General features: G+C 40.7%; 1 protein-coding gene across 1 annotated transcript in view; it reads right to left on the minus strand.

Moving 5' to 3' along the window:
• Positions 1-15,000, minus strand: part of LOC137991112 (leucine-rich repeat and coiled-coil domain-containing protein 1-like) — a 37,246-nt gene that overhangs the window by 3,290 nt on the left and 18,956 nt on the right. The window contains exons 12-22 of the mRNA XM_068836234.1: positions 13,329-13,445; positions 8,351-8,435; positions 6,863-6,976; positions 6,542-6,613; positions 5,576-5,650; positions 5,348-5,447; positions 4,719-4,807; positions 3,760-3,834; positions 2,775-2,888; positions 1,787-1,881; positions 214-351 (exon numbers count right to left, since the gene is read on the minus strand). Of these exons, the coding sequence (XP_068692335.1) occupies positions 214-351; positions 1,787-1,881; positions 2,775-2,888; positions 3,760-3,834; positions 4,719-4,807; positions 5,348-5,447; positions 5,576-5,650; positions 6,542-6,613; positions 6,863-6,976; positions 8,351-8,435; positions 13,329-13,445 (1,074 nt within the window). The remainder of the gene's footprint in view (positions 1-213; positions 352-1,786; positions 1,882-2,774; positions 2,889-3,759; positions 3,835-4,718; positions 4,808-5,347; positions 5,448-5,575; positions 5,651-6,541; positions 6,614-6,862; positions 6,977-8,350; positions 8,436-13,328; positions 13,446-15,000) is intronic.

A 15,000-nucleotide genomic window follows, 5' to 3' on the forward strand; every position in this document is an offset into this window, starting at 1 on the left:
ACCCGAGTAGAAAATTTGTTTTATTAAAACTCCAGAATCAACAACTCTTCCAAAACGGCTTTTGTCGGCCATTTTTTCTCAGAGTTCCTTGACCATATTAGGTACTGCTCGCCTGTGTCCGGCGAGCCAATGAAAATGCTGGGAATCTGATATCCGCACTTCAGTTTCTAATAAAAACCAATTACTACCAGCGAAAGGTAACAGAGAACTTACTCCGCTGCATCAACTGCTTTGTCTCTCTCTTCAGTGAGCGATTTTTCCTTCTCTCTAAAGTTGTTTCGCATATTCACAACTTCCTTCTCCAGTTTTCCGATAAGCTCACTTTTTTCCTGCCACTTTATCTTCAATACCCTTTAACAAAAGAAATAAAACGGGTAAATAACAAAAACGTATTCCATGGGCGCGCGCATCAGTTGGGAATGTGATAGGTGAATAGCCAATGAGACATACGCGCCTCCTAGGAGTAAACAAATATCGTATCCAACAAGCGCAAATGGAGTATTATTTCATTCAATTTCATTTCAAAAAAAGTCATACGGTATAACCAAGACGGAGTGAGACAATCAGAACGTTAGAAACAATATCCAAGATTGAAAATTTAATAATTTACCAAAGCCCTAAAATATTTTGAATAAATTATAGTTGGGTTTTCATTTGATATGATGATTTACGCGAGAAGGGTGTTACGCCTCGGCCTCGTAGAATGACACCCTCGTCCATTTTGCGTTATTCTTTAATTTAAGGACGTTCGCGCCCGAAACGTTCCCACGTACAGATTTTTTTTAAACTTGCCACGCAGAAAGGTAATGATCTACTTTTGCCAAAAAGGCAAAAAAAATGGGGGGTCACCGTGCTCGTTTTCGAGATCATGAGGTGCATTTTTAGAAGATTGCGTTACTTTAAGACGATCTTAGCTTACAACTGTCAGCAATAAAAAAGCTACATGAGTGAAATTTAGATCAGGTAAACGTACTCAGTTCAACATAACTAATATAACTAAATTAACCTTTGCAACTGATGTCTTTTTCTGAGGTGAAATAGACCTTGAAAAACGATACATATCAGTCTAAGAAAGAAAACTTCGGTCGCACGAGAGCATAAAAGGCCAAATATTTGTAACTTCTCACGTACAGATTTTTTTTTGTTTTTTTTGTTAAAATGGACAAAATCAAGAAAGGAAGTGATCTACGGAAAGAAAAATGGGGGTCACCGAGCAATCGCTGCGAAGTTCTCAAAGCGATTGTCTATTCGCACTGTCACGCCATTGCGTGACATTTCCGAGAAGACCTGGGTCCACAGCTATCCCATGATGCCACATATTTTCATGTTCCATTCTTGTGGAAAATTTTTGCGCCTTTAGCATCGTGTTTACCTGCGTGGTCTACGATGTATGACGTGTGCGTGACATGTGCGAAAAGATGCGCAGTAGCAATGGGCGCGAACGTCCTTAAGAGAGAAAAATAGGACAAAAGGGTACCATGCTCACCAAGATAGCGGATATCATATGACGTAACTTGAAAAACCAACTTGTCAATTGCTGTTGCATGTGACGTTCTCCGCTGGGAACTAAACTTTACTATTGTGCAAATTGTGCGAAACAAGAATTGGACTGTATTGCGAACCAACCAGGCAGTTGACCTTGTATACAAGGAAGACCAAAACAGAAGTCGCTGGCAAAACAATAATTTTCCTTGTCTGTGAGCCATACTTAGGAAGAGTGATTTGCCATCGCAACAACAACAAAAACAACAACAAAGTTTACTGGTAAAAGCAACTGGGTTCTCACCTGTGATTTTCCTTGCTCGTTTCTAGATCTTGTTGGGTTTTATTCAGTTCCTGTTTGAGTGATTCTTTGCGATCTATAAGTGCGTCCACTTGATCCTATTTAGATTTCATACGATTATCAAATTTTGGAGGAACGATAAGAAAACAAGGTACAATGCAGTCAACGACCTGCACAGGAAAGTTTAAAACAAAAAACAGCAGACGGTGGTCTTGAAATAAACTGAATGTACCCCAATTCGAAAATTCAATTCTTGCAGTATAGCGAACGCTTTTAGAGCGGTTTTCAATTGAGTGTCGAAAGTAATTAGTGAATTACTTGGTTTTGCATTACTTCACTCAATGATTGGTTCAAAGTTCTCGCGTCACTTTTTCAACCTATCAGAAGGGAAACCAAAACCAATCGTGGCTCGCGTGCAGTGTGCACATTTTCCTTCCCGCGCTTTGTGTCGGCTACGTGTAATTACTTCGAGCTTTGATTGGTTTACTGGATTGTCTCCGTACTTTTTGATTGGCCAAAGTAATTACTTTGATTTTGGTTTTACGACACTCATTTGAAAACCGCTCTAAACCGGCGCACATCAATACTTCATCTATCAATCTATAACTAGTAGAGGCACTAACTCCTTCTCTCAGTTAATTTGCCTACTGTGCTTCTTCAAGGGTCAACACATTAGACTTCTTCACTAATGCTACGCTCTCTGAAACCTTCGTTTCTTCGCAAACGCCATTTTCCTCATTCCTTCGTTTAAGGCTACTGTTTTCTGGAAATCTCGCTGAAACTGATGTGTGGTAAAGAACTACAATTTTCTATCCTCCATGTAAAATTTTCTCATGATCCTTTGTGCTTATTACGAACTCTTCTTACTTGTTGTAGGTTCGTTATTTCCTTCTCTTTTTGGAAGGCGAGTGGCAATAAATAAATAAAGTTGGATAAAGTAAAGAATCTATTAACTCTTCCCCGTGACAAAGAAGTAAAAAAAAAATCTTACCTGCAATTCCTGATTAGCGGTGGTCTCCGCAGCAAGTTCTTTTTCCAGGTTTCTTTCACGTGCACTGCTTTCCTCTTTACATTGAAGCAAGTTGGAATCTTGATCAGCCAGTTTCTAAACAAGATTTATTGCATTTTTATTTCATTTTCTTAGCTTCGCCCCCAACCACACCCCCACCCCCCACCCCCCATTCCCTCGAAAATAAAACAAACAAAGTATATGCATTGTACATAAGGATAACAGATTGATATAAGGGCAGGGATACCGCAACAGCACAAGCCAATTTAATTACTGCAGATCCGGGGAGTTTAAAAAGGTAAAACAATTAGCAGACGTGGATCACATACAAGACATTTGAGGCATATCGTCTTGATTGTCCTTGAGTTGTCCGGGTTGTATGGGGTAGCTAATCCTTCCAGGTAATAATTAAACATTGTAAGTACTCAAAGTTGACTATTCCCAAATTCATTTGTTTGGCTACCGTGTTCCATATACACCCTTTTAATAAGTCTAATATATGCCGTTTTCCGCTAATGACGTCGAACTCTTGCTTTCAAATTTTATTTAGAAATGTACAAAGGCCTAAAACTTTTCCGATTTCTTTTCTTGTTTGAAGCCTTTGTACATTTCTGAATAAATTTTAAAAGCATGAGTTCGACGTCATTAGCGGAAAACGGCATATATTAGACTTATTAAAAGGGTGTATACGAGAAGTTCTTAAGAAGTATGACTTTTGATATGTGGTAGTTTTGCAACTTTTCGGAAAAAATTGTATTGTACCAACGCCCATAGTATGATACCGACATTTGTTGTTTCGTTAAGTCACGAAACAAAATATGACACAAGTCAGTAAATTAAGGTGCTAAAAATTGGCAGGTACTGTATCAGATACCAATTGTGTAGCGACGTGAAGAGGAAATGCCCTCAAGAGGTAAGTTATGTAGCAACTACACTGTTTGTTCGAGTCATAGTTCAAAATACTGACCTGTTTCAGTTTTCTTATGGAGTCTGTCTGATCTTCTATTACTTTCGACTTAATACTGATCGTTTCATTCGCACTCTGCGGAAACAGTAATTGTGACAGAACAAAGACATCATAACCAAAAATCATCATCATCATCATCACATACCTTTATTTACCATCAGAATTTAGAGGAGCTTGGTGTAACTAGTATCTCCGAGCATTTACCCTCCCAAAGATATTTATTATTTATTATATAAACACCAATGAAATACCAAGTGAGATTTCGGGCGAAAACATGATATCTTCACACGTGAAGATAACATGTAACATGTTATCTTCACGTGTTCTTCAATATTCTTTTCTTCTTCAATATTCTTGTTCAATTATTCACTATTCTTCAATAGTGAAAATATCACTATTGCTATGGTTACATAAAAAACGCGCCTTTCGATGCCTTTCGTGAAATGATTTAGTATTTAATTGGGGTTTATATAATAAATAGAATATTACGTGGACGCTTAGAGATACGAAATTTCTCTTTTTCAACACTCGAAGAGAAATTTCGTATCTCCGCGCGGACAGACCAAAACGCCGGGAACTCCATGCCCTTCTCTTTGTGAATAGTGTGTGAGGTTTTTTTACGTCAGAGAGGGTTATGAACATTGTAAGGTTGTGAGACGGGGCCTACGGTTTCTCGTCCTTATCCGGGAACACTAGCGAGTCTAACCATTTGAAGATGTTATCACAAAGGCAGCACTTTCTCCTCAGTTATTTAAAGACCCTGAGTGTTTTTCTGGCCGGAGATTTGATTCTGCCACTTCTCGCACAGTACTGAGTACGATGCTCAATCAACTAAGACAAAGGGTCGGCGAGAAAACCAGCCTAACAGCCAATGAAAGCGACGTCTTTTTCCAAGGTGTCACCGTGTGACATGAGCTAAACAATTCGACATGAGCTAAACAATTTCGTTTACTGTGTACCTGGCATTCCTTTTTCAGTTCGCTAACTTCAGCTGTCAGTGCTTCAATCCGCGCCTCCAGTCTCCCGCGATCCTGAGCTAGAGACGCACCTAATGACAAGAAATGCATATCTTCAGGAACAGGTTTTTCACGCCGAAAAGTATCATTATTTCCTTGACGCCGAAGCTCTGTTTTACAACAGTGGGCATGCTGAATCTCCCAAGGAAGGCGTACTATAAATAAATCTACTGGGAAGGGGTTGACTCCCATTAATATCAATATACATTAATTCCCAAATATATCACTTGCGTTCACGAATTGACCCATACGGTCCTTTGATTCTGATGGTATTTCTTTAACATTTACTTCAGGTCCAAGCTTACCCTGTACAAAAGCACCCTTTCTTATTCATCCTTCTCTGAAGGCTTTTCTTTCAAAACAGAATTCACATTCGAATCATTTTCCAGTTTAGACTGCTAGTGGTCGAGCGGTGCTCGTGTTTCGTCACGCAATTTAACGAGAGAGAGGCTTGGGAAGTGCGCTTTATCTCTCCCGCTTCCCCAAGATTCACTCAGCCATTTCTCTCGATTGCGTGACGAAACACTATTTGACTCAACATTCTACTTCCGGTGTAGTTTGGGGTAAAATACCTTGTTGCGCAAGTTCCTCGCTCCATAGTTTCCTCTCACTCCTCAACCCGTCGATCACTGATCCCTGAGCGCGTATTTGAGCCGACAACTTTGCCTTGTCCTGGGAAAAAGAAAGGGAAGATAAATCTTTATTCACAAACCTCGAAAAGGAACAGAAATCCAATCTTCCTGCTTTGATGCCTGAATTTTTGATCACCTAAGCAATGCTAACAAATGTACTTTGCTGACCTGCTCCAGTACTTCCAGCCTGGACAGCTGTTTAGTGGCTTCATTCAGTTGCCTCTCTAAACTCTGGACTCTTTCCTGTGAAAAACAAGTCGTAAGTTTCTTAAGCAAAAGATCACCGCAGTTGAATGGAAAAACTTGACCTTTTCACTCCCATGATCATGATTTAAAAGTTCATTCTCCTAACTGGTTCCACAGAGTTCTTTGTTGGTTAGTCGAGAGAATTCAGTGGTACATCAAGATAATACCCCTGTGTTGATAATCTTCACTCTCAATACTTGTCTGCCTGACAGTGCATTGAAACTGTGAGGTTAATTTACGTACTGATCATTCGTGGACGTCAAAGGGATTAAGGAGTCGTGAATGAGCCCGAAGAAAGGTCCAGGCCTGAACGAATTCCATTCAGCAATGTGCAGCGGTTCGTGGTAATGAGTTCGTCTCTCGTTCTCTCTTGGTCTGGATTTTTCATTATCATTTGTGATGATCTTTCCTTGCAGTTCCATCATCGAATTTATGATCCTTCCAAGATGACAACATGTTTGAAACAATGCCGGGCAAAACGTGTTTTTGGCCCTGGGGATGTTTAAGCTGTTGGCGATGCATTGAAAACACCAAACCCATAGAAGTGAAAAGTAATTGAATTAAGACAGCAACACAGAAAGGCAGCAGTCTCCTTGATGGTGAGGAGATCACCATGGGAACTAATCTTCAGCACATTTTCATGACCTGTCAACACAGCACCGATACAACAAACAGTATGAAGGAGGGAGAGAGGGGAAAAAAGCAAGTGAGCAAAAGCAAGAAAGCGGTTCCCGTGCAAAACCTCCCTGGGACCCCACTGTAGTTGCCTTGATTTCAACTGTTATTTACCTCAATTTAGCTTCACTAACAACTTTATCGATAATGAAATGAAAAGTGATTTGTTTACCCAATTAACGGTATATGTTGATGCAAAAAACCTCCGCAAACCTTATAATCACCAACTATATCTTGTTTTCCTCTTGACAGTTCAGCGATTCTTCCGCGCTGCTCCTTCACCATCTACAAGAAAACACGGAAAAGCTCCATTGAAGAACGGAGATGGCTTTACGAACATCTCATTGTCAGAAATTAAATAATGATGCAACGTTCCCTACAAGTTGTGTCGAATGTGGTGCCCACTGCTTCGTCAACAAAAACTCCAGCTCCACAGGCTAAAATGTATCTAAGACGCATTTGAAGGTATGGTAAGATAACGTACACTGGACTTCTCTACACACAGTTACAACAAAATCAAAGACGGTGGCTTACCGCTGTAAGTTCATTGACCATGTTTGTGGCTTTGCTTTCCTTTTGCTTAACAGCGTGTAAAGCTTCTTTCTGCTGGGCGCACTCCTCACTTACTCGCTCAAACGCTTCTTGCAACTATTACGAAATGAGATATATGTTATTCACGGTCCGTAAAAGAGACGGGGCACACCTTTTCACAATACGGACAGACTTAGGTTGAAGCTAGAGAGTAGTGATCTTCGCTGTCATATGGACAATTCAAGCAATTGTTTCGTATATATAGGGCATTTTTCCCTTGCCTTTTTCTCCGAAACAAAGTCGGTGACCCCCCTTTTTTCTTTTGATTTTTGGAATAAGTAATTTATGACCTAACTTCAGGCGAGAAATTAAACAAATTTCAATGTGGGAAGATTTTCGCGCGAACATCCTTAATAGATTTTACCCTGTCTAACACCAGACTATAGCTATACAGACCATCACCAGACTATACAGACTATCATTTGCCACCCTGGTCGGAGTTTTTCTCTGTCCTTGTGTGGGCCCATTTCCATTAGTAGGGCCAACGCTCACATGGTTCACATGGGGTAGAAAACTAACACTTCACATTAAACTCTAATCAGTTAAGTCTGTTTCTCATATAGAGCGAGTTTCAATTGAGTGTCGTAAAACTAAAACCAAAATAATTACTTTGGCCAATCAAAAAAGACTGAGACAATCCGGCAAACCAATCAAAACTCGAAGTAATTACACGTAGCCGACACAAAGCGCGGGAAAATGTGCACGCGTGAGCCACGATTGGTTTTGGTTTCACTTCTGATTGGTTGAAAAAATGGCGCGAGAAACTTTGAACCAATCACTGAGTGAAGTAATGCAAAACCAAAGTAATTATTTAATTACTTTCGACACTCAATTGAAAACCGCTCTATAGACACCTGAAAAACTCAGGTGGCTCCAAAGGGGTTAGAAGCCATGACCTCTGCGATGTCGGTGCAAAGTTCTGTGTCTATAAGAGAAATTTGCCTTAATTGTTCAGATACGCGCGAGGATCACTACTCTCTTTCGTCTATAGCTCGCAATTCAAATATATACAATTCAGACAAGGCATCCCGCTTAATTCAGCATAAACCGGTAGTCCATTTTCCCGTTGGATTCTGTCTTTCCATCTCACTTTTGAGTAAACAAACTACAAAAATTAACGCGACGGTCTTTTTAAAATTGGAACCCTTACTATAAAATGGGAATACTTTTCGAAGTACTTAAAACATTAAGATCACACAGAACGAGGCATAGATGTGAGAATTGGGTGATTCACCACGAATTGATTCTGCACGACTTCGAGGACAAGATAGAAGAATTCCGCACGTTGCTGGGACCAATTTGGGGATTCCACACGCGCGCGCTTTGCGGGACATTCAAAGCGGATTCTGCACCGATCTTCTGAACCACAAACACACGTGACATGCGCGCACGGGGTTCAACATTATAGCAATAAAAAAACATGCCAACAACCTCTCTGAAGCGGTTAGCTTCGATCTGTAGTCCCATTCTAAATTCGTCCTCAAGAGCGGCATATTCTACATCTCGCTTATTCAACCTGTAGTGAAAAATTCAAAAGATCGTCATATAAAAGATTGCCTCATAAATTTACTTATGATAAGTTAGTGAATTTCTTATCCTCGATGTCACTATCTTTACTGTGCTACATTCGAAAATAGGGAATAGGGAGTTTTAGCGAGGACAACACCAATGTCAACTACAATGTCACTTCAAAATATAACTTGGCGCTATCGTAAGTATTTCGCGATTATTCCATCTTGTTCACCTTGAACAATAGGGGCGAACTATCATATAACTTGATTAACAGTAACTGTTCATCGCGCAGAATTGTGTGACACATCCGGGATATTTACGGGTGCAATGGCGCTATTAAAATTTGAAAGACCGAGGCGACAAATGGCATGACACAACAAAGAAAAATGGCCGCAATAGGCAAAGGTCCTCCCGAGTTTTTCTCTGTCACAGCTTAACTATATAAAATATCGAAAGGGTTGCATATGGCTTTCAAAGAAAAGATTTCATAATAAAATTTAAAATGAAGATAAAAAGTGAACGATTTCCTGTGTTATGCTCACGTTGTCGTCAAAACCTGAAATTTGGTGATTTCACGTTGCTGTTTTGTGGACTACGGCAGAAAATGCACTGAAATGCGTGCTGCACGTGCAGCAGGATTATCTTTCCTTACTTAACCAATGATATTCTTGCTTTGCACCGGCCGTTGTCGTTGCTAAGACTCCCTAATAGGGAGTTTAAGATACCACGACGGCTACGGCGAAGAAAAGGTCACTTCAAAATATAGGTTTGAGCTATTCTAAGTATTTCATGATTATTCCATCTTGTTTATATTATAAAATATTGGCGACGTGTCCTATAACTGGATTGGTACGGACGGATTTGAATTAAAGAGTGAGACTGAAAAATTGACTGTAGTTTGTCTACGTTGTCGTCAAAACCTTAAATTTGGTCATTTCAAAGTAGTAGTTTTGACGAGTGCGGGAGAGAAATGTTCAAAAAAGCGTGCCGCACGTGCAGCACGAGCATTTCGCTTCTTTTAACCAATAATAATACTGCTTTTTGACGTTGTCGTTGCCGTAGCCGTCGTCGTTTCTTAAACTCCTTAATAGGGAGCTTACGAAACGAGGACGACGACGGCTACGAGGACTTTATTTAAAAATACAAGTTCGCGTTATTCATATCACTACGAAGCTATTTCATGTAGTTTCGCGTTAAAAATGTGTAGTAACTGTCGAGGAATTAAACTTGTATGAGTGGTTGGAAGCGTAGAGAGAGAATTGAAAATTCATCGTCATGTGCTAACGTCCTCCAGAGAACCTTGAATTTGGTCATTTCACGTCGTCATTTAGGAGATAACGGCAAAGAAATGTACTAAAATGTAAAACGCACGTGCAGAGCGTGCAGAGCCATTGTTTTTGCTCACTAAACCTATTGTTTTGTAGCGTCGTCTTTGCCGTCGGCGTCGTCATTTCGTAAGCTCCCTATTTTAAGCAACGACGACGACGACGACTACGACAGCGACAACGCCACAAAGCAAGACTATTATTGGTTGAAAGTGGAAACAATCATGCTGCACGTGCGGTAAGTATTTCAGTGCATTTCATTGTCATACTCCACACAACCATAACGTGAAATCACCAGGCTTTGACGACAACGCGTGCATGTAACAATGAACCATTCATTTCCTATGTTTCCTTTAAAACCTTTCGTACCCAACCAGTCACAGGATAGTTCGCCCTTATTGTACAACGTGCACAAGATGGAATGATCGCGAAAGCGCTAAGTTACAGTTTGGAGTGACTTTCTCGTTGACTTTGCCGTTGTCCTTGCTTCAAATAGGGAGCTTAAGGCTTGTTTTCACTAGCGACGGAGTCGGAGTCGGAGTCGTAATCAGAAGCGCAGAGCGATACGAACTAGTGAAAATCATTCAAACTGTCGGAGTCGGAAGCTGAACACCGATTCCGCTTATGACTCCGTCACTTATGATCCAGTAAAAACTGCATTGTCGCAGTCGGAAGCAGAAGTGGAAGAATTAAACCAATCACAAAGCTCGATTCCAAGCATTGTGATTGGTTGGATCTTCCGACTCAATCTAGTTTTCACTGGATCATAAGCGACGGAGTCATAAGGCGGAGTCGGAAGAAAATGGAACGTTCTGATTCTTCCGACACCGATTCCGTAGAGCTTATGACTCCGCTACGACTCCGATCTTTGATTTTCACTAGGTCATAAGCGCTCTTACGACTCCGACTCCGTCGCTAGTAAAAACCAGCAGGGAGCTTACGAAACGAGGACGACGACGGCTACGAGGACTTCATTTAAAAATACGAGTTCGCATCATTCATATCACTACGAAACTATTTCATGTCGTTTCGCGTTAAAAATGTGTAGTAACTGTCGAGGAATTAAACTGGTATGAGTGGGTTGGAAGCGTACAGAGAGAACTGGAAATTCATCGTCATGTGCTAACGTCCTCTACAGAACCTTCAATTTGGCCATTTCACGTCGTCATTTAGGAGATGACGGCAAAGAAATGTACCAAAATGTAAAACGCACGTGCAGAGCCATTGTTTTTGCTCACCAAACCTATTGTTTTGTAGCGTCGTCGTTGCCGTCGGCGTCGTCGTTTCGTAAGCTCCCTAGCCTTTAAGCAACAACGACGGCGACAGCGACGACAACGAGAACGCCATCTCAAAATATAAATCCACGTTGTTGTAATCACTTCTGGACTATTTCAACCTTTTTAATATGACAAGGGTGTGTGGTAGTTTCTCAATAGTGACACTGGTTGGAACGGAGCTTAATTTAGGGGAGAAAATGAAAATTTATCCTCAAGTGCTGACGTTCGTAATAAAACCTCAAATTTGGCTATTTCACGTTGTTGTTTTGCTGACGACGGCAAAGAAATGGACAAAAGTGAAAAACGCACGTGTAGGGCGTGCAAAGCTTTTGTTTTTGACCACTAAATATGCAAATTTGTGACCTTCTCGTTGCCGTCGCCGTTGTCGTTGCTTAAGAACGTTCGCGCCAAAATCTTCCTACGGTGAGATTTCCTTCATTTCTCGCCTAGAGTTAGGTCATAAAGTACTTACTCCAAAAATAAAAAAAAAATTGGGGGTCACCGACTTTGTTTCGGAGAAAATGACAGTGGAAAAATGCCTTAATTTCGATAAATCTGTCATAATAACGAAAGGTAGCCTCATCTGCTCATCCATCGAAAATCCTAAAAATAAACTGTTAGAGTGAAGGTTTCCGTGCATAGGTTTTTTAGGGGTGGGATTTTAAGATAATTTCATGCCGCTAGGGATGTCGTAAACAGTAGCGTTCATCCTGGACGAGCGTTTTCGTAACCTCTATCGGTTGCAACCACTACCGGAATTCGATGGCAAGAGGAAAGAAAATTTAAAAAAAAGACAACTTCTTACGGTGAGATTTTTTTCATTTTATCATATTTTGTAGATAGTAAGTAGAGTAAGTGATTCATGATTAAAAAAATAGGGGTCACCGATGATCCAAGGGAGTAAAATCGATGTGATTTTACGAAGCTCTTGGAAAACTTCGTTTGTCACGTTTTTGCGTGACCTGTCGGGGAAGGACTGGAACCCAGGAGAGGATCAATCGTTGAAGGGATGAAAGGTTTTTACCCCAAAACAAAGCTTTCTCGAGCACAGCAACGAAGTTTTAAGCAGCCGTCATCTTCATTTGGTTAGTGTTTTGTATAATATTTCTCCATTGCCGTCATGCTCGTCTTCTGGAGTGTGGTTTTAGTGAAATTTAATCGCTGGTTTTTTCCACGCAGGTCCACACTATTCAAGCCGACGAGGACAAAAATACTGCTCTATTTTCACGAAAGTAAAGGAAAAGAACTTCAAAAACATACATTCGTTTTGAACTTAAGTTCGTAGGGTAATAAAAACATTAAAAAAAGAAACAGCCCCATTAAATTTACGCAACGGTTCGTCCTTGAGTTTTCCAAACTTTCAGCCACTACTCGATCAGCAGCTACCTTTTCCAGAGCTTTTCCATCCTCCCGCTCACTTCTCTTCAACGTTTCACGATGATTCGGAAATAAATGTGCCATTCTTTTGCCGGCCTGGAATTTTTTCCCCGGCGTTTTTGGCGCCATGTAACTTTAACTAATGCTTGAACAATATTTATGAAAATCAAGTAGACTAGTGCACGACGGATAAAAACAACGCGAACATCAGTCATGCAGTAGTCTACTTGACTCTCCTAAATATTTTTAATCAATTTTGACTGATCACGATCTTCTCTTATCCAACGCTGTGCAAGAATTATCGTCCACGGTTTCTGCAAAGGTTTTCAACCCTCAACTTCACTAATGCTCGAAGTAATGCGTGACATATTACAGTCGCGTTACCTGCGCAGTTACGTTGCGCACAAACAATTAGCGCGAACGTCCTTAAGCACCCTATTCTCTAATAAGTCAGTAGTGAAGGACATCATAGAGATCGAAGACAAAATTGGATTCATTTTGAACAAAACTGACCAACAGGTACCCTTGGCAAAAACGCTCGCTAACACATCGGTCAAACGATACGAATGCTGTGATTTGCAGCACAGCCGGCTTGACTTCATGGTCTTCTTTGACTCGACAACCAAGAGAAGAACTATTATTCTCTTAACTTATGAACTGCTTGCTTCCTATTCGACCAACCAATCGAAGTAGACAAATGCAGTGTCCAACTGGTCTTTGGGCTCAAAAACGTAATTGCGCAATGCCTCAAATTTGTCGGTAAATACCACCATTTTTGATGGTTTAACGCACCCGTGAGAAAGATGATAAGCTAGTTGATCATTTGAAACGAGAGCAAGGACTAGCACTCTGGAAACTAGCTTATCAACTTTCGTTATCAACAAATCTTTCTAGAATACCGCCAACTGGGTTCCTTACTTGTCGTGATATTCTTTGACGATTTGCTGGTGAACACATTCCTGTTTAGTAACTTCACGATCCACTATCGCACGCACCTCTGGACTGTCAACTCGTACCAGGCCTTCAACGGTTTTCCTGAAAGAAAGTGGCAAATCGATCGTAGGATGAATTCGAAGTATGTCTCACTAACCGAGTTCGCGGGCGGTACTAGGGAGTTTAAGAAACCACAACGGCTACGGGGACGAAAACGTCACTTCAAAATATTACTTCTAAAATATCAATTCTGAGCATTTCATGATTATTCCATCTTGTTTAGATTATACAATATGGGCGAAGTGTCCTCAAACTGGATTGGTAGGGACGCATTTGAAGTAAAGAGACTGAAAGATTCACTGTAGTTTGTCCACGTTGTCGTCAAAACCTTAAATTTGGTCATTTCACGTAGTAGTTTTGACGAGTGCGGGAGAGAACTGTTCAAAAATGCGTGCCACACATGCAGCACGATCATTTTGGTTCGTTTAACCAATAATATTACTGCTTTTTGGCGTTTTCGTTGCCGTAGCCGTTGTCGTTTTTTAAACTTCCTACTGTAAGTTACGCCGCGCGTTATTTTCAATTCAATTCGCACTCGGGGAATGAATTGAACTACTAGAAACAAAAACAAGGAGCTTTAGCTTACAGTACAGCCTGATAGAACGTCTTTTATATGTCTATAAATTTAAATCAATCAGCTAAAACAAACGTTCAAATTAGCGGGCCGCACAGAAGAGTACTGCCCGCTAAAATGGCCCGTCACAGTGTGGGCAATGTCTGAGAGATACGATAAATGCAACCAGTTCCCCACAACAACTACGTCAACTAGTTCTGTCAAGTTGAACTACATCCCAACAAGAGACAAGTGTTCTTGGCTGTAATAATGTGGTCACGAACCAACTCTCAATAATTGTCTCGCGTGGATCTAGGTTTTCCGCCATTAAACCAAGTATTAAGCATTTATTGGGGCCCATTAATTAGAGCTCTCAACTCAATATTTCTCTTATAAGTTTTCTAAGACCATCTATATTTAGAATGGATCCAATTCATATGGATTGTAAACGCGTAACGTGCATGAATCAATTTACTCGGGAAAACGCGATACTGTATCAACCGAGATCAATGGCCGTCGCACATTCAACAGTAGGCAGGACTCTTGAAGTTTTTTACTAAATACTTAAATAGAGGCAGTGTGGCCCAGTGGTTAGGGCGCTTGCCATGAGATTCGGTGATCCCGAGTTAAAGACTCGTTCTGACCACTGGTTGAATTTGTTTCTGGTAGTCCCTGGTTTAACTTCTCTGCTGCACTTGCAAATAGCTCACTGGCATGCCTCTGGCCAGTTGGGATTCTTAACAGTAAACACTTAATGACTGGTCCCAAGGGAAACAGTTAATTTTGTTTCCCGAGAATCTCAATGTTGAAATTCGAGGTAAACAAAATGAACTATTTCCCGAGGGACCAGTCATTAAGTGGTTTGTTATATAGCACAAAAAGAAAAACGTGCAATGGCAACGACAACGGCGGTCATCGGTCAACATTCGCGGGTAACAGTGCACTGTTACCCTCTGACGTCATAGATTTTGTACTGTTGCCCTTTCAGAGACTTTTGGCAGGAAACACTTTTATTGTCAGATGCCATGTGACCTCGAAGTAAGC

This window comes from Montipora foliosa, chromosome 1, assembly GCF_036669935.1.
Source record: "Montipora foliosa isolate CH-2021 chromosome 1, ASM3666993v2, whole genome shotgun sequence".
Taxonomy (NCBI): domain Eukaryota; kingdom Metazoa; phylum Cnidaria; class Anthozoa; order Scleractinia; family Acroporidae; genus Montipora; species Montipora foliosa.